Raw genomic sequence first — 24,406 nt, 5'->3', positions numbered from 1 at the left:
AACGTCTCAAAGTCTATTATATATCTAGACTCTAAAATACGTAGCAGTTTTTCTCTGTTGCCACCCCTTTTGCTGATCTTCACTTGATCAATGACTACAAACTTAAGTAAATTCTCGTTGCCAAAGTGTTGGTTAAAGAAATGCCTAGCTACTGGATAATTCTTATCATAGTTTTTAATAGCTCGTCTATGTTCCAGAACTCTCTTCTTCGCATTGTGAATTGTACTGCCCACATATAGCTTATTGCACGGGCATATCAGGCAATACACACAGTAAGATGTATTACAATTGTAACTTCCCCTGATTGCAAAGGTGTCTGATCTACCTGGAACAGTCAATGTCTTGCAGCTATTGCTGGTTTTACACGCTTTGCATTTCATACAACAAACAAAACCATCCACTATGGTGTTCTGTAGGCAACCTCCCAATGTCACATCGTTGCGACATAGATTGTCTTTGAGAGATCTACTTTTCCTAAAAGTTATTTGAGGATTATCTTCAATCCAACTTATCAGATGGGGGTCTGTCTGTAAAATATGCCAACTCTTATTTAGAATGGTGCGTATTTTATATGACTGATTGTTATAAGTTGTAATGAATCTAATGGAGTCATTCTCCTTTACACGACCCCTTTTAGTCCCATACAGGACATCAGCTCTATTCAAAGATTCAACTTTCCGTCTAGCTTGATCAATAACCTTCGCCCCATAACCTCTCTTCCTAAACCTCTCACACATGACTTCACATTCTAGTTGGAAATCAGCTGTCTCACTACAGTTTCTCCGAGCTCTCAGTAGCTCCCCGAACGGTATACTGCGTATCAAAGTCCCCGGATGAGCACTATGAGCACATAGCAAGTTATTACCAGCTGTTGTTTTCCTATACAATTTAGATACCAATTTGTTGTCTCTTACAGCGATTTCAACATCGAGGAATTCAATACACCTCGGGTTTAGATGCTCAGTAAATCTCAAATTGTACTCATTAGTGTTTAGATCCCGCACAAATTGTAGAGCTGCTTCCTCATCACCTCTCCAAATTACAAAAATATCGTCAATGAAACGACACCATAGGACCACATTGGACTCAAATTGGGTTAATTTATCTGACACCTGCTCCTCCCACCAGCCCATAAACAAATTTGCATAGCTGGGGGCAAAGCAGGTGCCCATAGCTGTCCCTTGTAGCTGCCTATAAAGATGGTTATCAAAGATAAACAGATTATTTTTAAGGCAGAATTCTATCATAGTACACAACATCTCTGAATGGAAAAAGAAGGACAATGATCTAGCTCGAAGAAAATGTCTAATAGCTTTTACCCCCAGAGAATGATCTATGCTGGTATAAAGGCTGGTCACATCCAATGTTAACAATAGGAAATCATCTTCCCAATGAATGTCATCAATAATCTTAAGGAAGTGTGTAGTATCCCTTATATACGAAGGTATTGATTCCACAAAGGGACGTAAAAAATAATCAATATATTTTGATGTGTTCTCTAGGAGAGACTCCATAGCTGAAACTATAGGTCTCCCTGGGGGATTGACTAACTCCTTATGAATCTTAGGGAGAAGATAGAGTATTGGAATCTTTGGATGGTCACACTTGAGAAACAGGAATTCATCCCATTCTATCAATCCTTGATCTCTCCAATCAATAAGCATGTCATAGTATTTTACATTCATTAGTTTGACATCTCCCCAGCTTATTTCTTCATAACACTGAGTGTCACTGAGCTGTCTCATTCCCTCTGCCACATACTTTATGGTGTCTTGAATTACTACATTGCCCCCCTTGTCAGATTGTCTAATGACAATAGCATGATCTTCCCTCAATCCCCTGAGAGCTTGCCACTGTTCACCTGATAAGTTGCTCTTCTTTGCATTACTTGCACCATATCTCAATTTCTTCAATTGTTTAGTCACTGTTCGTTCAAAAACATCAAGTGCATCACAATGAATAACAGGTAAAAAAGTGGATTTCAGCTTGAAATTACTCGGGCAAGCATTATCAAGGGCAATGCCTGATCCCATCAAGTTCAAGATGGGATCCTCATGGGCAACCACCCCCTCACAAAGGTCGGTTGCTGTATGTAGCAAATCAATATCAGAAATACATAAATTACTGACATTCCTCTCATTATCCTTCACATCTAACCTCACATCACTTTTAACCTTGGTATGATACCACTTCTTCAATTTCAATTTCCTAATGAATTTAAATGTGTCAATCCTAGTTTGAGTATAGTTGAAGCAGCCAGTTGGGCAGAATGACAGGCCAAGAGACAAGAGGTCCTCTTCCACAGCTGACAGCACTCTCCTAGAGAGATTTACAACATTCATAGTTTTTACTTGCGTGCCCGAGTCACCACTCCCAAGGGCCTTGTATCGTCTCCTACATCCCCTCTTTTTGGCCTGTTTGTTCCTCTTCCTCTTCCCCTGGCTCCTCGTCCTCTGCCCCTCTGGGGTAAGCTTCTTTGTGTTGTCCCATCCTTCCCTGGTTCAACAGTCTGAATTGTTTTAAAAAATTCATTCTATCCACTTCTTTATCTGATATTGCAGCCCCCGATAGGGCCGTGTCTGATATATCCGAAAGGTTTCCATCCGAGATGTCACTTTCTACCTGTTCTTCAACTGGTTGGTTAACCCGTTCAGATTCCCTTATGTGTATTTCAGTGGTTTCCCCACTATACATATGGTCGTATTTTCGGTGGAAAGTAAGAATCCGACCGTCTTGATAATCCTTGTAGTCCCGTATGAATTTTCTCTGTTTTTTACCGGTGATCTCTTCCTCCAATTTGTCGAGTTTCATTTCTAAATTCTTCATATATTCATCAAATACTTCTTGTTTGACTAATGACAATAGTTCAAGTCTAACTTTTTCTATCTCATCTAAAATTTTACTCCTATCCTTCATCGCATATTTGCTCAGTATACGCATCATGTTCATTGAGCTCTGTTTCGAATTCTCAGCCCACTCCTCGAGCATCTCCGGATTGGGATCCTCGTAAGTTGGTATAGTGTAAATCCTCAGTCCTCTAGGGTCACGCTCCACGTCAATATATCTTTGTAGTGATTCAACCTCCCACCATTTGGACAATTCCTTTCTGTGCAGTTTTTCCATTTTATCATATAGGGTCTGTAATTTCACTTCCTCCTTCATACTGCCACGACCGGGCTGCGTGTTGGGTCCCTTATCCATCTGGGCAAAAAATAACTTATTTGATTTTTCTTTCCGTTGCGCTTCCCACCCGGAAGCCATAGTCACTGGAATAAATTAAATAATTCTATCAGTCACCAATAACTCTGCTAATATTATGGATGTGGAGTAAGCAACATAGATTAGAAGCTTCATCCACTCTGTTCTTGTATCGTGCTATTCTCAGGGATTAGTTCACAGCTTGACGGTCTCCAACCTTATAGACTTAGGTGGTTTGGAAATTAGTTTAGTTTCGTGCATTATAATAGTTCGGAAAGTAGTTCAAAGTGCAAATGTTCTTATATAGGGAAAAGACGGGAAAAGTTGATAGGTATGGCTAAAAAATTAATACCATCTAATCGAAATTCACTTTACCGATGTCCTATTAATCCAGTTGCTCTCCCCTATATGGGCCAGCAAAGCTCCTCACACTCGCGGGCAGCTAATTGGAATAGTTGACCACCTTTTTCTTCTTTTTTCACTTTTCGCCGACGCCTAAGTGCCGATAATCAGACGCCGCCTAAAAATAACATCCTCTAACCAGATGGCGTTCTGAAATCGCACCGACGAACGCCTCTCGAACAGAGAAATAGCGTACTTAGTTATACGGCTTCAATTACACTTCCGTAGTGTCTGCCGTATCTATTTTCAAACTGCAAAATGAATTGTCGTTAAATCGTCCGTGCGTTATCATTTTCCGTGTCCTCCACAGACGCCGATTACAGTCTAAACATTCAGGGGTAAACCGCGCATACATGTACATCCAACTCTCGTTCCGGGGCTGAGAAACTCAACGCAGAAGTGCCCCTAGCTGCACGGTTCAATGCATATAGATATCAAACCTCGATCGTAGCGCGTCTCGCGGATCCAGCCTTTCCCTCGATCTCACGTCTGAACAGCAGCGCTCCCGTAACGGCACCTTGTTTCCAATATGGAGGCCATTCCTTTCCGCATCAGCACAACCTCATGTCTGTGACTTTTAACATCCCATTAGTAATCCGATACAAGGGCTCCCGTATTTACAACAAAATAGTCCAAACACAAGTCCCGGAATACAGGAGCTCATACAGCGGTCCTGGATGGGCTCCGAGAAGCCCTAATATATCTTCAAACACTCCCTTGAAATAATAGGAGAACCAGGACACCTCCAAAATACAGTATTCCTTGAATTAATTTATTCCAGCATGAAACATCCAACGCGTTTCGGCATCCGCCTTACTCATGGATAAATTTTTTCTAAAGTGCTCACCTTAAAAACCAAATTGATCACAAACATAGATGACGGACAATTCTTAAATACATCAACCATAAAACACATAGTGTGGCGGCCATCTTAAAGTGTCCAAAGAATTGATTCACACATTAATTTGTACCCCATTTTTTTACAAAATTGCTCCAGTTTGTTCTAATATCCATTGCCATCCTTTCGTAAAATGTATCATGATGTTATTGCTCAACATATAGAATCTAAAAGGAAGAATACAATATTAAATGATGTTAATAGATTCTAAAATTCGTTAATCCAACATTAAAGTATACAAGATATAAATATTCCATAAAGTTAATCATCCTCTTAAAAAACTATAAATATTCTCAGATATTGTAACTATATCCTCTATTGGCACCCAAATCGGAATTAATACCATTATTACCATTTAATCCTACAGCGCCCAAGTGGGTATAAATACATTTAAGTATTGCTATATTCCTTATAGGTCTTCGGTAATTTAAATATATTAAATATTTGTACCAAATTTAGAATGAATACCATTGATTGACATACCATCTTGATGGACATATATACTTTAAAAAGATTTCTTTGGACGATATCTTGCTGCCCTAGATGTTATATCAGCAGATCTAACTCATATAGTGGACCTTTTCAAATTACATAGTCAGATATACATGTTCTTTTACTGTGGCAAATGATAAGAGAAACCACTGAATATTTTTCAAAAAAATATATTGTTTTTATCTTCCCATACATGTCACCATTCATCAAAGTGTTATTCTAAAAAATGCCGCCTCACTTCCTCACCTTGTATCAAAAATTCTATGCCAAATAACTACCCTAAATGGATACTCAACTCCTCACTTGAATTCAGCCCGATAGGTTCCAACGTCTCAAAGTCTATTATATATCTAGACTCTAAAATACGTAGCAGTTTTTCTCTGTTGCCACCCCTTTTGCTGATCTTCACTTGATCAATGACTACAAACTTAAGTAAATTCTCGTTGCCAAAGTGTTGGTTAAAGAAATGCCTAGCTACTGGATAATTCTTATCATAGTTTTTAATAGCTCGTCTATGTTCCAGAACTCTCTTCTTCGCATTGTGAATTGTACTGCCCACATATAGCTTATTGCACGGGCATATCAGGCAATACACACAGTAAGATGTATTACAATTGTAACTTCCCCTGATTGCAAAGGTGTCTGATCTACCTGGAACAGTCAATGTCTTGCAGCTATTGCTGGTTTTACACGCTTTGCATTTCATACAACAAACAAAACCATCCACTATGGTGTTCTGTAGGCAACCTCCCAATGTCACATCGTTGCGACATAGATTGTCTTTGAGAGATCTACTTTTCCTAAAAGTTATTTGAGGATTATCTTCAATCCAACTTATCAGATGGGGGTCTGTCTGTAAAATATGCCAACTCTTATTTAGAATGGTGCGTATTTTATATGACTGATTGTTATAAGTTGTAATGAATCTAATGGAGTCATTCTCCTTTACACGACCCCTTTTAGTCCCATACAGGACATCAGCTCTATTCAAAGATTCAACTTTCCGTCTAGCTTGATCAATAACCTTCGCCCCATAACCTCTCTTCCTAAACCTCTCACACATGACTTCACATTCTAGTTGGAAATCAGCTGTCTCACTACAGTTTCTCCGAGCTCTCAGTAGCTCCCCGAACGGTATACTGCGTATCAAAGTCCCCGGATGAGCACTATGAGCACATAGCAAGTTATTACCAGCTGTTGTTTTCCTATACAATTTAGATACCAATTTGTTGTCTCTTACAGCGATTTCAACATCGAGGAATTCAATACACCTCGGGTTTAGATGCTCAGTAAATCTCAAATTGTACTCATTAGTGTTTAGATCCCGCACAAATTGTAGAGCTGCTTCCTCATCACCTCTCCAAATTACAAAAATATCGTCAATGAAACGACACCATAGGACCACATTGGACTCAAATTGGGTTAATTTATCTGACACCTGCTCCTCCCACCAGCCCATAAACAAATTTGCATAGCTGGGGGCAAAGCAGGTGCCCATAGCTGTCCCTTGTAGCTGCCTATAAAGATGGTTATCAAAGATAAACAGATTATTTTTAAGGCAGAATTCTATCATAGTACACAACATCTCTGAATGGAAAAAGAAGGACAATGATCTAGCTCGAAGAAAATGTCTAATAGCTTTTACCCCCAGAGAATGATCTATGCTGGTATAAAGGCTGGTCACATCCAATGTTAACAATAGGAAATCATCTTCCCAATGAATGTCATCAATAATCTTAAGGAAGTGTGTAGTATCCCTTATATACGAAGGTATTGATTCCACAAAGGGACGTAAAAAATAATCAATATATTTTGATGTGTTCTCTAGGAGAGACTCCATAGCTGAAACTATAGGTCTCCCTGGGGGATTGACTAACTCCTTATGAATCTTAGGGAGAAGATAGAGTATTGGAATCTTTGGATGGTCACACTTGAGAAACAGGAATTCATCCCATTCTATCAATCCTTGATCTCTCCAATCAATAAGCATGTCATAGTATTTTACATTCATTAGTTTGACATCTCCCCAGCTTATTTCTTCATAACACTGAGTGTCACTGAGCTGTCTCATTCCCTCTGCCACATACTTTATGGTGTCTTGAATTACTACATTGCCCCCCTTGTCAGATTGTCTAATGACAATAGCATGATCTTCCCTCAATCCCCTGAGAGCTTGCCACTGTTCACCTGATAAGTTGCTCTTCTTTGCATTACTTGCACCATATCTCAATTTCTTCAATTGTTTAGTCACTGTTCGTTCAAAAACATCAAGTGCATCACAATGAATAACAGGTAAAAAAGTGGATTTCGGCTTGAAATTACTCGGGCAAGCATTATCAAGGGCAATGCCTGATCCCATCAAGTTCAAGATGGGATCCTCATGGGCAACCACCCCCTCACAAAGGTCGGTTGCTGTATGTAGCAAATCAATATCAGAAATACATAAATTACTGACATTTCTCTCATTATCCTTCACATCTAACCTCACATCACTTTTAACCTTGGTATGATGCCACTTCTTCAATTTCAATTTCCTAATGAATTTAAATGTGTCAATCCTAGTTTGAGTATAGTTGAAGCAGCCAGTTGGGCAGAATGACAGGCCAAGAGACAAGAGGTCCTCTTCCACAGCTGACAGCACTCTCCTAGAGAGATTTACAACATTCATAGTTTTTACTTGCGTGCCCGAGTCACCACTCCCAAGGGCCTTGTATCGTCTCCTACATCCCCTCTTTTTGGCCTGTTTGTTCCTCTTCCTCTTCCCCTGGCTCCTCGTCCTCCTTTACTTTGTCTACCCATCACCATATGTCATGTCTTTATCAATCTATATTCCATCCCCACTCTGACGCATCCCAAACCCATTCTATTACTTTCATCTCCAAAATAATCCTGCCTAAGCTCTTCCCTCCTCTTCCACATCTAGTTCATCCAAACCTCAGTTTACTACCATGATCTCCCAAACAACCCTCCTATTCAATTCAATTCAGCTTTATTTTGGCAAAGTAATGCCCTTAAAGCAAACTTGGCACACAATCTTCAATACAATCACATTATAATAAGAATAAAAACATTACATCTTTAAAGCAGATTAAAAAGAATTTCATCCGCAAGCTTGTAAATAACATTTCACAAAGTATAAAATATGAATTGACCTGCAACGAATGCACTCAGGACACTAAAACAAGTTAAGAAACTGAAACTAAAATAAATTGAGGCCTATTTACAAGTACAATTCTTCATATAAAAAAGTGACTTAGGCTTTATCCACCACACTATGTCCTATTCTACCAGCAACAATATGTGCAAACTAGTGTTTATTTGCTGGTAGGAAAGACTCGCAAGCTATAATTTCGCTCTACGCATAAAATGTTTTGCATTGACAATTAAAATTTACTAAACAAAAAATAAATGGGTGTGTGTGTGTGTGTATATGTGTGTGTATATATACAGGGAGTGCAGAATTATTAGGCAAATGAGTATTTTGACCACATCATCCTCTTTATGCATGTTGTCTTACTCCAAGCTGTATAGGCTCGAAAGCCTACTACCAATTAAGCATATTAGGTGATGTGCATATCTGTAATGAGAAGGGGTGTGGTCTAATGACATCAACACCCTATATCAGGTGTGCATAATTATTAGGCAACTTCCTTTCCTTTGGCAAAATGGGTCAAAAGAAGGACTTGACAGGCTCAGAAAAGTCAAAAATAGTGAGATATCTTGCAGAGGGATGCAGCACTCTTAAAATTGCAAAGCTTCTGAAGCGTGATCATCGAACAATCAAGCGTTTGATTCAAAATAGTCAACAGGGTCGCAAGAAGCGTGTGGAAAAACCAAGGCGCAAAATAACTGCCCATGAACTGAGAAAAGTCAAGCGTGCAGCTGCCACGATGCCACTTGCCACCAGTTTGGCCATATTTCAGAGCTGCAACATCACTGGAGTGCCCAAAAGCACAAGGTGTGCAATACTCAGAGACATGGGCAAGGTAAGAAAGGCTGAAAGACGACCACCACTGAACAAGACACACAAGCTGAAACGTCAAGACTGGGCCAAGAAATATCTCAAGACTGATTTTTCTAAGGTTTTATGGACTGATGAAATGAGAGTGAGTCTTGATGGGCCAGATGGATGGGCCCGTGGCTGGATTGGTAAAGGGCAGAGAGCTCCAGTCCGACTCAGACGCCAGCAAGGTGGAGGTGGAGTACTGGTTTGGGCTGGTATCATCAAAGATGAGCTTGTGGGGCCTTTTCGGGTTGAGGATGGAGTCAAGCTCAACTCCCAGTCCTACTGCCAGTTCCTGGAAGACACCTTCTTCAAGCAGTGGTACAGGAAGAAGTCTGCATCCTTCAAGAAAAACATGATTTTCATGCAGGACAATGCTCCATCACACGCGTCCAAGTACTCCACAGCGTGGCTGGCAAGAAAGGGTATAAAAGAAGGAAATCTAATGACATGGCCTCCTTGTTCACCTGATCTGAACCCCATTGAGAACCTGTGGTCCATCATCAAATGTGAGATTTACAAGGAGGGAATACAGTACACCTCTCTGAACAGTGTCTGGGAGGCTGTGGTTGCTGCTGCACGCAATGTTGATGGTGAACAGATCAAAACACTGACAGAATCCATGGATGGCAGGCTTTTGAGTGTCCTTGCAAAGAAAGGTGGCTATATTGGTCACTGATTTGTTTTTGTTTTGTTTTTGAATGTCAGAAATGTATATTTGTGAATCTTGAGATGTTATATTGGTTTCACTGGTAATGATAAATAATTGAAATGGGTATATATTTCTTTTTGTTAAGTTGCCTAATAATTATGCACAGTGATAGTCACCTTTACACACAGATATCCCCCTAACATAGCTAAAACTAAAAACAAACTAAAAACTACTTCCAAAAATATTCAGTTTTGATATTAATGAGTTTTTTGGGTTCATTGAGAACATGGTTGTTGTTCAATAATAAAATTAATCCTCAAAAATACAACTTGCCTAATAATTCTGCACTCCCTGTATATATTTATATATATAATACACACACACATAGATTAAAAATACAAAAGGACAACATTATAAACTACTCATTAAAACTTGTACATTGGTAGTCAAGAGTTTAGATCTGATACGCCATATTGCCTCTAAAGATTTTGCCAACGCATGCCACAGCCCCATGAGGGTTTGTTCTGCAAATCCTAATGGCCATGTGCCAATCTCTAATACCCAAGGACTTACAGAGAGGCCTAATCCAGCGCACCCTCTGTTTATTATACTCCAGACAGTGGAATAGGACATGAACAATATTCTCTGTGGTCATACATCCCATCAGGCAAAGGTCTTTTCGTCTTTCAGATTGCTTCCATCTAGAAGTGAAAACCCGAAGAGGTAGGGATCCCATTCTAAACCTAATGTAAAGTGCACGTGCATGAGGTGCTAAGATCATGTCAAGATAGTGCTCAAATTCATAGTGGCATTTAGCTAATGAAAAACTATCATTTAAACTTGAGGGGGAAACTGAAGCTAACCGTGCAACTATCAGATTCATCCAATATGCGTCCTTCAAAGTTTGAATTGCGCTCTTTGGAAGATGCAAAGGGTCTGTCCAAAACAATCCTAACCCCAAAGTATAAAAGGCCTTTTTCATGCATCTGCACCATTGAATTTTTTCATTTTGCGGGGAAGCTAGCACTGCTATTAACCATATTCTATACGGGTTTAATACATCTGTACACCATAATCATATCCAATAATGCAGTGGCCTCAAGGTGGCTATGTCTGCAATCGAATGTAAATTCAGATCCATGCGAATTGGAAGTGTGGTGGAGTTAAAGGTATTTTTAACAGAGCCTTGAGAAAAACGTTCTCCGCTCTCTCTAAGTTTTGTAATTTGCTTTGTCCTCACAGCTCAGTACCGTAGAGGACTGCTCTTCTGGCGTGGCTTTTATACATCTCCATTGCTGGTGTGATGGAGAAGCTGGGGGAATCTACTGGCAAATCTCAGAATACCCCTTGCTTTTTGTTTCAGAGACATAATACATTTTAATGATTGAGCTTCCCACTTATGCAAGTCCTCCAGCCTTATTTCCAGATAGTCAAAATCTGGAACTCTTTCTAAGATATTACCATCCAGCGATATAATTTTCTTCACGCTACATTTGAGGTCGCCAAACACCATATATTTGGTTTTGGGGTCGTTGATTTGTATACCAAACTCCCTACAGGACCCCGAAAATCTCTCAAGGAGTCTTTCAAGGCCATAAGCGATTTGGGAAAGCAGAAGGGTGTCACCCGCAAACAAGAGACATGGGGTCTTTACACCACTCAGTTTTGGAGCATCGTTTTCACAGTCGTAGAAATAGGGGATGCAAGCGCTTATAAAGAGTAAAAATAAAGTGTAGGCGCCAGCACACATCCCTGTCTCACCCCCTTCTGTAATGGAATTCCCCCGTCAGTTCACCATTCATACCCCACCTTACTCTGACAAAACTATATATATATATATAAGAATATAGCTCCTCGATCAACTTTATCAGAGTGCCCGGAATTGCAGCCTTACCCAGGATCTCCCATAGTTTTTCTCGAGGGACCAAATCAGAGGCAGACTTGAGATCCACGAAAGCGACAAAAAGTCTGCCAGCATCCATGTCAAAAGTGTTCCATTTAATTATGGGAAAGCGGAAGACCTGGTCTGCTGTGCTAGTCTTCTGCCTGAAGCCAGCCCGAAGGTGGGATAAAATATCGTTTGCCTCCAACCAATCCTGGAGCCTACACAGGACCTGATAAGAAAAGATCTCCTGCAAGTTATCTGAAAGACTTATATGTCTGTAATTACCCGGGACTGATCTATCCCCTTTTTTATGAATTGGGACAATTATCGCGCCCTTCCAAGAATGAGGGGCAATGCAGCCCGCCACAACTGCATTGAACACTTTATTTATATAAGGTCCCCAAAAACTTAAATCAGACTTGAACAAATCTGCTGTGACCTTCCCTTACTCACTCTGGAAAAAAGATCTTTTAGAGAAGAAGAGAGTTCTACGTGAGTAGCCATAATTTGGTTTGGGGTATGCATAAGAGATGTGGCATATACTTTATTGGTGGAGACTAAGTCAGGCAATTTAACCACTAAGGCACTGGAGTTTGTAAACGTCTCCCATTGTATGGCACATTTGTTGTTAGACACCATTATGGGTGACATACCCTCATAAAATCGATGGATGTTATTTACTGTGGAAAACCACCTATGACGCTCTACCAAAATAGGAGAGTGATCACTATTACATTGCTCACCCACCCTAAGATCTTTAAATTCATGCCATATTCTTACATCAATAAGCACAAAGTCAATAGAGCTGCTATAAGACCCTCTAAAAAATGTAGGTTTTGTGGGGGAATCGGAGGGTAAACGACCACTACCTGACCGGAGACCATGCATTATCATGAAGTCAATGACATGAAGGGCCCTAGTACTAGCTTTAGGTTGCTTCCTTAACGATTAAAAAGTTGGAATTCCTCACATAAGATCCTCTGCCTGAGTTAGCTCAGAGAAGAGGGAATTAGGCTCTAGAGATACATTTAAATCCCCTGCTACGATGACAAAATGTGAGGGAGAGAATTCCGAGACCAAAGCACTCAACACACTAATATTAGACGATTGGCTCGGGGGCACCAGGTCTGTTGAAGATATTAACACATAAGAGCCTAGATCCATGCTTTAACTTAATTGCAACTGCCAATATATCGAGTGAGTCAACATATATTTCTTCCAGTTCACCCACCTGGGAGATTTTTATCCAGGTGACAAGACCCCAACCTTCTCGCCCTGATACAGATGAACTAGCCTTTTTACAAAACGAGATAAACCCCTGTCTATAGATGTTTGAGGTGGCCCAAGTTTCCTGGAATAAACAAATGTTAAAATTCTCTAAACTGCCCCCACGCCGTATCAATAATCTTATTGCGTATACCAGCTGGGTTCCAGGTAATTAGTGCAGGTGTCATAGGCCCTGGGGCCCCCCAGTCTCTCTCAGTGGTATCTTAAGATTAAAGGTTGGATTTGGTTGTTCATCACTGCCACCCGAGGTTCGATCTTCTGCAAGGAAATAACTCCTGAAAGAAAACAATTTGGAGTGTGGTTGAGATTCTATCTGAGATGTACCCCCATTAAGAGATAAATTGTTAAGGGGAAGAGTAGGTAGAGAGCACAGTCATTCGATGTCAGAAAGATCAGCTGATTGCAATGTTCTTGAAGGGTTCTGTGTCCTAACCAAGTCTATGCATTCCGTTCCAAGAGTCTTGGAATGCTCCTTCATTAGAGGGATTTCAATCAAGGGCCCAGATAGGATAGTACATTAATTACATTTGGGATTGAAGCATTAAGTCCCATATTAATAGGCCCATTGCTCGCGGCAGTAGGAGCCCCCTTGCTCCATGTGGCTCGCTGATCTCCCAATGGGCTCTGCCTTTCTGACAAGTTCACACATTCTATCCCAACAATCGAAGGATGCGTCATCACCAATAACACTGAAGTCGTAGATCTCATCTTATCTTTCCCAGCGCTCGTATTAGGAGATGCCCCCTGAGCCAATGACCCTCTCTCCGGCCAGGAGGTCTTAAAAACAATGGACAAGCCACTTCTGAGTGGGTTGCGTATCTCCAGTGACAATAGCTCTTTTACCAACTTGGGACAGGCGAGCATAAGCTCTACAGTGTCCCAGCACCCTGAGTTCTCTGGATATTGCTTGACGGAAATTATATCTGAGTATATATACTGGATTGACATTGGCTGACATGCCTTATCCTATGGATAGCTTTGTTCTTTAGTGAGAGGCTATCTTCTCTTATGGTAGAGGATACTACCAGCACTTTACACATGTAAATTGGATAACCATTGATGTTGTTCTTGGGACCTGACAAGACAGAAGAAGAGTCACATACCAAGCTCTCACAGGAGCGGGTCGTAGTTAGTGAGCACTTTTGAACATTAACACCATTGTTGTTAAGACTAGCCAGGGGTACTCTAGACCAAACATCATGCCTAAAAGAATCATTATTTGCCATATTTCTCTGGTATGTGCGAGTAGGGAGCGTAGAATTCAAGCCTTCTCTATAGGCATCTTCATTGTTCCACTTCCCTCCAATAAGTCGAAGGAGGTTGAGGGTCTCCATCAGCATTTGCTTTAGGTCCTTTACCTCCTCTCTTAGGCTAGAAATGGTAGTACCCACATCTTCCTGTGGGAAGGCTTCAACTGGCTCAGAGGTGAGTATTTCAGTGTTTGGGTCAAGATTACAAGATTCTAACAATTGTTCAGGAGCGCCCAATGGCAGAAAACGATTAGAACAGTGGATTTAATGAATAATAGTGCTACATGTTATGGCGTTCTCAACATTGGTGGGTAGGGGATTGATAGTCAGAGTTACTAAATTAGGGCCGTCATATTCACCTTGGATAGGCAGAGTTTCCGGACGATCTCTTACGCAAACAGAATCGCCCTTGATATAAATCTTTTGTTTAAAAAAGGACAAGAGAGAACCAGTATTCAACCCCTTGGAAGATTGCTTACTTTTCCCCTTCAACAAGGACTTGACCTCTTCGATCAGTGAATCAATATAGTTAGTAACACAGGAAGGTTACGGGAAGTTTTTTGCAATATGGGCACTTTCGATGAAAGTGCACCCACTTCAGGACTCCCCTTTGCCTTGCGTTTCCCCATCCTCAAACCTCAGAACAGGAAAATCAAAAGTCAAAACCCTACCTTCAGTTTGTGGAACCTATCTCAAAGGGAGCCCAGTCTCATTCAACCACGAACAGGCACTGGCAGGCACGATTATCAAACGATACTGCACTGAGGCACTCAAGAAAAGTAATAGGCCAACCTCCTAGATGTGAGGCTCCTTAGGCAGCAGGTTCCATCCAGGTGTTACAGCTCACAAGGGAGGGAAATAACCTAAAAAATAAAGGACAGGACCAAGAGGGATGGCCCTGCCCTGTCTCTTCCTGGTGCTGATGGGCATAGATGGGCCTGCCCTTGGCCCGGGTGCGGCTTGCGTGCGTCCGGCTCCGCTTTGGTGTAATGGCGCTTTGTAGCACGAGGGGGTCTGGCTCCTCCCCTATATCCGCGCCTCCTTGCACACTGCAAGTTGATTTCGGATCCCCTGCGGGAGAGCAAGACAAGCAGCGCGTCCCGCACCACGTTGGTGTAATGGCGCTGTGTAGCACAAGGGGGGTCAGGCTCCTCCCCCTATGTCCGCGCCTCCTGGTGCACTGCAAGGTGATTCCGGGTCCCCTGCGGGAGAGCAAGACAAGCAGCTCGTCCCGTGCCGCGTTGGTGTAATGGCGCTTAGTAGCGCAAGGGGGTCAGGCTCCTCCCCCTATGTCCGTACCTCCTGGCGCACTGCAAGGTGATTCCGGGTCCCCTGCTGGAGAGCATGAGATCACCACCTGTTCGCTACTAAACCAGACAGTCCAACAACCCTCCTAAATTCTCCCTCATTTATCTCACCTTTGACTCATTCAAATCCCCTCCTGCTACTGTGATCTACCTAACCCTTTCCACGGACTCTTCCCTCCTCCATCATTCCTTTACTCATCCCAAGCCTCATCCTAATACTATAAACTCCCAAGTAACACTTCTGGATTCTTCCCTCCTCTATCCCTCCATTACTCTATTAAATCAACTAACAAACTCACATATTCTCTGCTCAAATTAACTCATAATACTACTAAAACTGTGCTCATATTTCCCAATACTAATCCACCACTAATTCCTCTTGGGATCCGGAGTAGTGTGCTACTCGCCGAAAGCGCATTGACGCCTCGTCAGGGTTAGTAAGCGCTATATAAATACTATTACAATACAATTATAATATATGTGTGTGTGTGTGTATATATATATATATATATATATATATATATATATATATTTGTTAGGACGTGTTTCCATAGGAAATGCCTTTTTTGTGTTGCTAATAACTTTGGCACCTTTTAATGAATCTCCAGAAAACTTTTCAAAACGTTTTTTCCTCATTCATATTACATAGGAACTCTAGGCACCCAAACCACTGAACGGATTTACACCAAATTTGACAAAAAGCTCCTCTGGGAGCGGTGGGGGAACCAGGTACGGATACCCTGACCACCTCCCACCCCCCCCCCCCCCTAGGTTTTTGGGTCTGGAAATATGATCACTCTGGTTTTAGGCTTGTCAGACTGTTGCTTTTCAAAATAATTTATACATTATATTCTTGATGCATAAGGTCTACTGGCTTCATTGGTCCATCAATTTGTCGTTCACTTTTTCCTTTTTCCTACTACAGTATGGGGCAAAGGATCACCCCACTTTTCCTATTGGCTCCCTTCAGTTTGAGTGACCGCACAAAGCCTGTGCTCATTGCTGACATCTGCAAAAAAAATAGTTCTTTATCCTCACTGATAACTCTACTTAAAATTCAGCATTTTTTATATATTTATTTTTAATTTAAATTTTAAGTATTGATTTATTTTTTCCCCACACTTCAAGTGCCCATTTAGATGATGTTTTATTTTCCATGTCCTTTATAAAGTTGCTTATATATTATAACTTCCTGTAATTTGAGTGCTTGATTAGATGATGATTTATTCCTGTCTCCTTCACAAATAATAATAAAAAATGCACTGCAATACTGAAAGTCTTGATATTTTAGAAAACGTCACTAGTATAATTATAACACCACTGATTTATTTTTGTATTTAAATTTCTTACTGCAAGCACGTGGCAACCACACTTAGATGGTGGTGTATGTTTCTTTTACTTTTGAGACACACACTTGAAACAAAAAAAATCTAAACTATTGCACCAACTTCCCACGGCCAGAATAATTGATTTTACCAGTGCCTGTTGCCACATGTGTTCACAAACGCCCCATTTAAGTATGAACCTTTCAAGATCTGGTCCAATGAGATTCTTGCACACGTACCTTGAGAAGATATACTTGCGCGTCAGATAAATATAAATTGGCGAAACATGGGTCACCTTCTGAAACTGCACTTGTTTCTTTGCATAAGTATATTAATGCCCTGTGTTTAACTGAATTCCTGTGCTTTACAGGTATCCGGAGTGGATTTGCAAAATGCCTCACACGATGAAGCTGTGGACGCTATTAAAAATGGTGGGAATCCTGTTGTTTTTGTTGTTCAGAGTTTGACAACTATTCCACGGGTGAGTGATTGTAGGAGTGAAACAACAAAAAATTTCAATCTGTTTATTACTGTTTTATACTGTATTTCGTATCTGCAATAGATTGAATTACAAGAGTCCCAATGTTTTATCAGCCCCTATCTCAGACATTTACCAGCTTTATTTATAAATATTTCAATAAAAATGTGGCCTCTAATGTTTCACTCCATGTAACATTTCACATATAAGTAAAATGTTAATGTTTGTGGAAATCAGATGGATGTTTGTTTCGTAAGAGAAACCTGCTCTTCCCCCACCCCAGTTCAGTATGTTTCTAGTATTTATTTTGGTGCCTGAGATTGTTTGGAGCAATGGTCTAAATAAAGCTTTTCAAGCTGAGCAACTCTTCGCTAATGAAATGTACTTTCTAATGGTTACTGCTAACTACAAATTACTAATCTTTAGAATATTCTCCTGGTGCCAGACTGGATCTAGGTGTTTTTCTTAGCAGTGCTCTGATACGGTGCTAGGTGGCACCATGTGATCCATGTTGGCTTTGCTCTGTCCCAAAATCGACAGAGAGAAGCCAAGGGTCAGCACCACCCCTGCATGCTAAAGTCCGTTTTTTTCATTCTGCACCTTCGAACATGGATCCAGAGCTCTGCTTCCTTGTTTCGTTGGTATTGACGACCTTCTCAAATTAAAATCCAGTGTACAAGGTAATGATATCCCCACCTAAAACCATGCCTTGAGGATCGAAAACAGATAACAGACCCGCAGGAAGTGTGACTTTGGTGTTTGAGCTGGGGGCATGACTCCAAGCCCTGCAATGAGTGCTCCAAGTCGTGTAATGAGTGTCTCTTCATGTATCCAAAGGCAATCTGCGACCATGAGGTGAAGCTGTACCTCACCGAACATCAAAAGAAGTCACGGACCTCACATTAGTCCCGTGCACATTGAGAGTGTATGCCCGTTCTCTCTATAGAGGCCCTCTAGAGTGGGACTCTTCCAGCTCCGTATGGCATGCCTTTGGGCCGCAAGTCTCTGCTGTGGCCTTCAGTTGGGTTACCGCTGGCAGATCCGTCATTGGCACCACCTGGGCCCCTAGAAACCTTCTTGCACCAACTCTGTTGCTGACTTCCATTCTGATTCCAACACTTACAAAAATCTCTTTAATGAATGGGGTCCTGAGGTTGTTGGCGCTAGAGGGGTATCTGCTGCTAACTCTGTGGTCCCTCCCTTAACCAAATTCTTCCTAATCCCAACCTAGCTTCAACCTAGTTCCTGTAATGTTTCTTCACAAAATACACTTCCACTACTGCAGAGCTGTTCTGAGAGGTTTCATCAACCCCCCGATTCTGATTCTCACTAGAGTTTACCACCACTTGGCGATGACAATCATGATGATGGGGATGATTTGCCCCAACATTATCATGGCAGTTTACGCATAGATTTACAAAAGGCCAGTGGACTTGATACTTCTCCTGATAGAGGGTTGATGTTTCCCCTTTGGGCCACCAACGGAAGAGTGCTTCCTTGGCTGTGGTAATTAGACCTGCTACTGAGGTCCTAGACCTACAGCCGCCTTTCTGCTGTTAATACAAACATCCTTACAGAAATAATGCAACCTGGACCTGATTCCTCTCAGTCCTTCCTTCCATTTACTGAAGCCCTGACTGATACTCCCATGGGCACTTGGTCTAAGCCTTGCTCTTGCCCACTGATGGACAGGGAGGCACCACAAACAGGCGTCTGGCGGCCTTGATTTTCTTACACAGCACCCTACTCAAGAAAGTTTGGTGATCCAAGCTTCCACCAGCAAGGTGAATCCTAATTTATTCCTTGTAACCACCCAGGACAAGTAGTTCAGAAGGCTTGGAGGGTTTGGGGAACAAACGTTTTCTTCAGCCGATCTAGTCTTGAAGTTGGTTAATGCAGTTTCTCTAATTGTCCCTTTGGGACATGGCCAGCATGATCTTGTTAACAGTCCCTGAATAATTTACATGCTCCGGCCAATCAGGATGTTCACGATGCAGCCAAATATGTTATTTGTGCTGGTATAAATACTACTGATAGCCTGGAGCGTGCAAGTGGCACTATTGTGGTGCTCCATTATCATGCATGGATGCAATCCAAATGTTTTCCTGGAGATTTGTTGACATCCCTTATTACAATGCCCTTTGATGGATACCACCTATTTGGTGAAAAAGCTGATTCTGTACTAGAACTTTGCAAGAAAAGCCAGGCTAAGGTGTGTTCTTTGGGCCTTTTGACCTCTGACAGAGTTTCCTCACTAGTTTCTGACCTTTGTGAGGCTACTCTAGAGGGTCGTTGCATAAGTAGTGCCAGGACCATCCCAACCCAGCTGTTATCACCCCAGTCCCTTTTTGGCTGAGCATTAGGCAGGCAAAACGCAGATTTCAATCTTTCCTGCTCACCTCTGCGGCATCAACCTCCAAGCTACTTTAGTTTGCCCTTAGCAGTGCACACCACCCTACGGTGACAGGATTCAAAATTTGCTCTCATGGTGGCAATCCTTCAAATCTAATGGATGGGTCCTCTATGCCCTTCCGTTCCTTTCTGATCTACTGCAGCTTCCTCCCACATCTGAGTGACTTTCACAGGAGCACCTATCTAACTTACTGTCAGAAGTGTAAGCTCTACTGTCCACAGTATCCATCAAGAGGGTTTTAAACTCAGACATAAAAGACTGGTTGCTACGCCCACTCTTTAATTCTGCCAATGAAAGATGAAGGCCCTGATCCCATTTTAGATCTTCACTCTCTGAATTTCCTTCCTAAAGGATAGCAAATTCAAAAATCTCACAGGGGCCCAGGTTATGTCTGCCCTAGATCCGGGCGACTGAATGGTGGCCCTGGACATGCAGGATACATACTTCCATCATAGGTCTCATCACTTAGCCGTTCTTTATTCAATATTTACATGGCCCATTTGATATCTTTGATCACGTCTTTTGGAATTGCAACCACTTCCTATGCAGATGACATTAAATTGATCTTGTGTCGGAACAAAGGTTCTTTCGGGTCTAAACAGAATTTTAGAATCTCTTTTGCAAACATCATTTGTTGAATGGAAAACAACATCTAAAATGTAACATTGACAAGACAAAAATTCTCTTGTTCGAGAAGTCAAATCTGTTTTCTCCCATGATGTGCTGGCCAGATTTTGTGCCCCCTCCCCACAGTAGAAGTGGCTAACAAATTGGCAATTAAATTTGATAATGTCCTCACTGTATGACAATGGGCACTATCAGTAGCTGGTATGTGCTTCTCATTGATTACATCTTTTAAAAAGTTATTTGACTTTTTCCCCTTAGGCACCAGAAAAACTGTGGCTTTTGCCCTGATGACATCAATGCAGGTGTATTGCAGCAGTCTGTATTCAGGGACATCTAAACAACTGTTTCACAAACTCCAAATGGTCCAACATTCAGCTGCCAGATTGGTGCTTAATCTTCCCAAATATAGCTCTTCTAATTCACTGAGAGCTCTACATTGGCTTCAGAAGAGGGTTTTACTTAAGCTTCTGGTTTTGGTTTTCAGAACTTTTAATACTACAGGTCCTAAATACCTAACCAACAAGTTTTGCCATTATAGGACTCAGAGGACACTCAGATAGTCCAATGCTGATTTGTTAAAACCTGCCTCATTTAGGCTTATATCTCAAGGAGGCAAATCATTCATGGTCTTGGGAGTCAAGGCTTGGAACCAACTTCTGGGTCCGCTTAAGTCACCTGAGAACGAAGCTTGCTTCAAGAAGTCTTTGAAGAACTGGCTCTTCCAGATACTTTGTGCCACTCATAATATAGCAAGGCTCTTGGATGTATATTCTTTCCTCTCCATTTGTTACTTCTTTTTTAGCTCTCTTACTTTTCTTCTTAGGATTGTTGTTTTGGGCTAGTGCCTGGATGCTCCTGTTCAAGTGGTCGAGCACTTTATAAATATTATTTCAGTCATTAGTGTTTGTTCATTCATTCATATGCCCTTCCACCAGTCCCACAGATGTTACCTGTGGTTCAATGTTGACCAAGAGTGTTTTCAGTTTGCCATACTTTCATTCAGCCTTATCATCCCGCCTCGGGTATTTACGAAAATGATGATGGTGATCACTGCTCATTTTTTGAGGTTGGGGATACCAGTTTCCCCTAACTTGACAACCAGCTGTTTCATGAGGGCTCACCACAGTGATTTGTTGACCACTTCTAGATGACTGCAAACCTCCTGGCATTGTTGGGCTTCCCAATAATCGAGCTGAAATATCACCTGACTCTTTTGCAGTCTTCCTTTCATAAGCACTGTCTTAGACAGAGTGCAGTCGAGGGCCTTTCCTTCTTCGCCACAAGTCCAGGAAATTCAGGGTATGATCCCAATGTTTTGTCCCTATCCTGGATCTCAGTGATAGCAGCTCTGAGGCGTCTTGGCATGTAAGCCTCATGCATCCTGCTTGCTCAATTTGACGTGTGGCATATGTTGTCTCTGCAGTGGAATCTGAAATCCCTGTGGACCCAGCAACAAGGAAACCTGTTGAGTATCATCCAGGTTTTAGAGGAGGCCTACACAAGATCTGCACTGGTGGCTGCTTGACCACAACCTGCCTAGCAGCAGACCCCTGTGCCTTCCACGCCTAGAGCTGACAGTGGTGACGGATGCATAACTGCTGTGTTAGGGATACTGTCTGGAAAAGGAGGAGATCGGAGGACTCTGGTCTTTGGCAGAAAGCCATCTTATCAATCTGTTGGAGTTGTGGGAAATTCGCCTGGCTTTTAAGGCATTCCTACTGTCTATCAAGGGGAGGCTGGTGTAGGTTCTCACAGACAACATCACCGCCATGTAATAAGCAGGGTGGAGTGGGGCATGAGGTCCTGTGCTGGGATGCTCTCTGCTTTTGGAGATGGTTAGAACGTCAGGGCATCTTTGTGATTCTGAACCAGTTGGTGGGATCACTTAGTGCCAGGGTTGACGAGATTCACCGGAGATCTGGTACATCATGGCAACTGCACACTGAGGTGGCACAATGTGTCTTCTGACAATGGGGAGATCCTGGTTAGATCTTTTTACCATGGCCGAGAACAAACAGTGTCCAAACTTTAGTGCACTGGAGTTGCATCGAAGGTACTCCATAGGAGATGTATTTCCACTGGGGTGAAAACGTGACTCCTGTGTGCCTCCCTTCCTCTGCCTCCCCAACCCAGCGTTCTAAAGAAAATATGAATCAGGGCCTAAGTCATCCTAGTTGCCTTTGATTGGGCCAGCAGAGTATGATACCCGGAAATTTTGAGTGTGTGCTCCTACCTTCCAGTCAGGCTACCACTTTGGGAAGAGTTTCTGCTGCATGGTGTTCCGCCAAAACATTTAGGGCCACATGTACGAACACTTTTTCCCATAGACACAGAATGGGTAAAAACCTTTGCTACATCTGGCCCTTAGCAACTGCAGCTGATGGTGTTTGATTTTCCAGCTGAAGTTGTGGATGTCGTCCTGGCTGCCAGCTGCCCTCCCATGAAGCCTGTGATCCCTGGGCGCTGGGACAAATCTGTGACCCTGTGTGGGTATGCAGGATAGACCCTGCACAAGCCAACCCGGCGAATATTTTGTTAAATGTTTTGTCTTTGGCCCAGCAAGGGCTTGCGGTAGACACTATAAAATTGTATTAAGATTTGCTTTAGGATTTGCCAGAATGTAGCCATGGCTCCAGCACTGCGTTGACATGAGAAGTGCCTGTTACTGACATCTACCAGGCCACAATGTTGGCAACAGTGCACACGTTCATGAAGCACTACAACCTTGATAGCCAGGTCTTACAGGAAGGACATTCTGCCTGCTCAGTCTTGCAGGACCTTTTATTCTGATCTTTCTTCAAAGACCCTCTACCTGGGCGGTACTGCTTTGGTATCTATTCTGACGATGAGGAATCTGTGGTTAGAAGTATCCATCAGAAAAACAGGTTACTTACTGTCTGTGTGATGTATTCTCTTTCAAATCCTAGACACCTCACTGCCCTCCCGTCTCCCAGTTCTGTGGAGTAGTCTCTCTTTACCATATAAGATGGTCCTAAATTATAGATCTGCACACCATTCCCTTGTTTTGTGCTCCACATCCAAGGACTCGTAACGATTCAAACAAGAACCTGACGCAGTTGCGCAGGATTGATATGAGTATCCAATCCATCACTTCCGATGTGGAACAAAGCCAGTGTGGTGCTGCCCAACACCACCTAGTGGCATTTAAGAGCACTTCTGTGAAAAACATCTACATCCAGTTTGGCCCTCAGAAATTTGCCGAACGTGAGAAATCTACGTTTAAATAGGGTATCCACCAGAAAGAATGTTACTGAAGATAAGTAACTGGTTCTTTGGCTGCCCAAACGATGGAATGGCCATTATTCTGTTTATAAAGTCATTACATAAAATATCAGATATGAGAAATCATATTTGCACAATATGCTGGTTTTCGCAGATATTAGTAATGACTGATGCAGGCAGGCTCATTCTTTATACTTTGTGCCCCTTTTAAACTTTCTATGCCCTTATCCAGGGGTGGCCTACTCCACTATTTGAAGACTAATATTTTAGGCATTTGTGGTATAAAATATACCAACATTGCCATGGGAAGAATCACAAATAACTATTCTACTTCTGGTTTTAACTTCTTAGATGCTGTGGCGTTATCTCCCCCTGCTGTGGGTCCTTTTTAGGTCAAGAATAGCAGCGCAAAAATGCTGCTTTTTCAACATGTTGTTATCTATGTGGGCTTTTAACCATTCCCACCTCACGCCCATCACTTTCACTTATTCGTGAGCTTGCCTTTCAAAAATCCTTTATCATCATTGGTAAATGCTTTATGTTTGTCCCTCCTTGGGGCAGTTTTGTTATCGCATTGGGGATCGACCCTGTTACATGGATAATTGCACGTTTGCCAATATGTTTGACTGCGAGCAAACTTATTTTTCCTTTTGTGTCTCTCCTTCGTGCTCATGGCGGCTGTGGCGCTTTGAATCAGCTCCCTTATGTAAACTGTTTTACTTTTAATGGCAGACCAGCATACGCTTCTTTTATCTTATTTTCCAAACCTGTGCTTCTATGGCCACATTCAGCAGCAGATTAGGCCTCAAATAGGTTGGTTCAGCTTTCACAGCTGCTGCCAGGCTGGCTGTCTTTCGCAGGTCATTTTGCACTTTGGGGCTGTTGTAGTTAACAATTACTCAAAGCAAGAACTTTTTCTACCTCTTGTGGAAGTAGAATAAGGGCC

The 24,406-nt window shown here is 42.0% G+C and overlaps 1 protein-coding gene across 6 annotated transcripts in view; it reads left to right on the top strand.

Moving 5' to 3' along the window:
- PATJ (PATJ crumbs cell polarity complex component) overlaps window positions 1-24,406 on the top strand; it is a 1,201,300-nt gene that overhangs the window by 629,124 nt on the left and 547,770 nt on the right. For all 6 annotated transcript variants that reach the window (XM_069232550.1, XM_069232545.1, XM_069232547.1 and 3 more), the window contains one exon: window positions 17,070-17,180. In XM_069232550.1, the coding sequence (XP_069088651.1) occupies window positions 17,070-17,180 (111 nt within the window). The remainder of the gene's footprint in view (window positions 1-17,069; window positions 17,181-24,406) is intronic.

The sequence above is a fragment of the Pleurodeles waltl genome, chromosome 4_2 (assembly GCF_031143425.1).
Source record: "Pleurodeles waltl isolate 20211129_DDA chromosome 4_2, aPleWal1.hap1.20221129, whole genome shotgun sequence".
NCBI classification, from domain to species: Eukaryota; Metazoa; Chordata; class Amphibia; order Caudata; family Salamandridae; genus Pleurodeles; species Pleurodeles waltl.
This window is presented reverse-complemented; position numbering and strand designations above follow the sequence as displayed.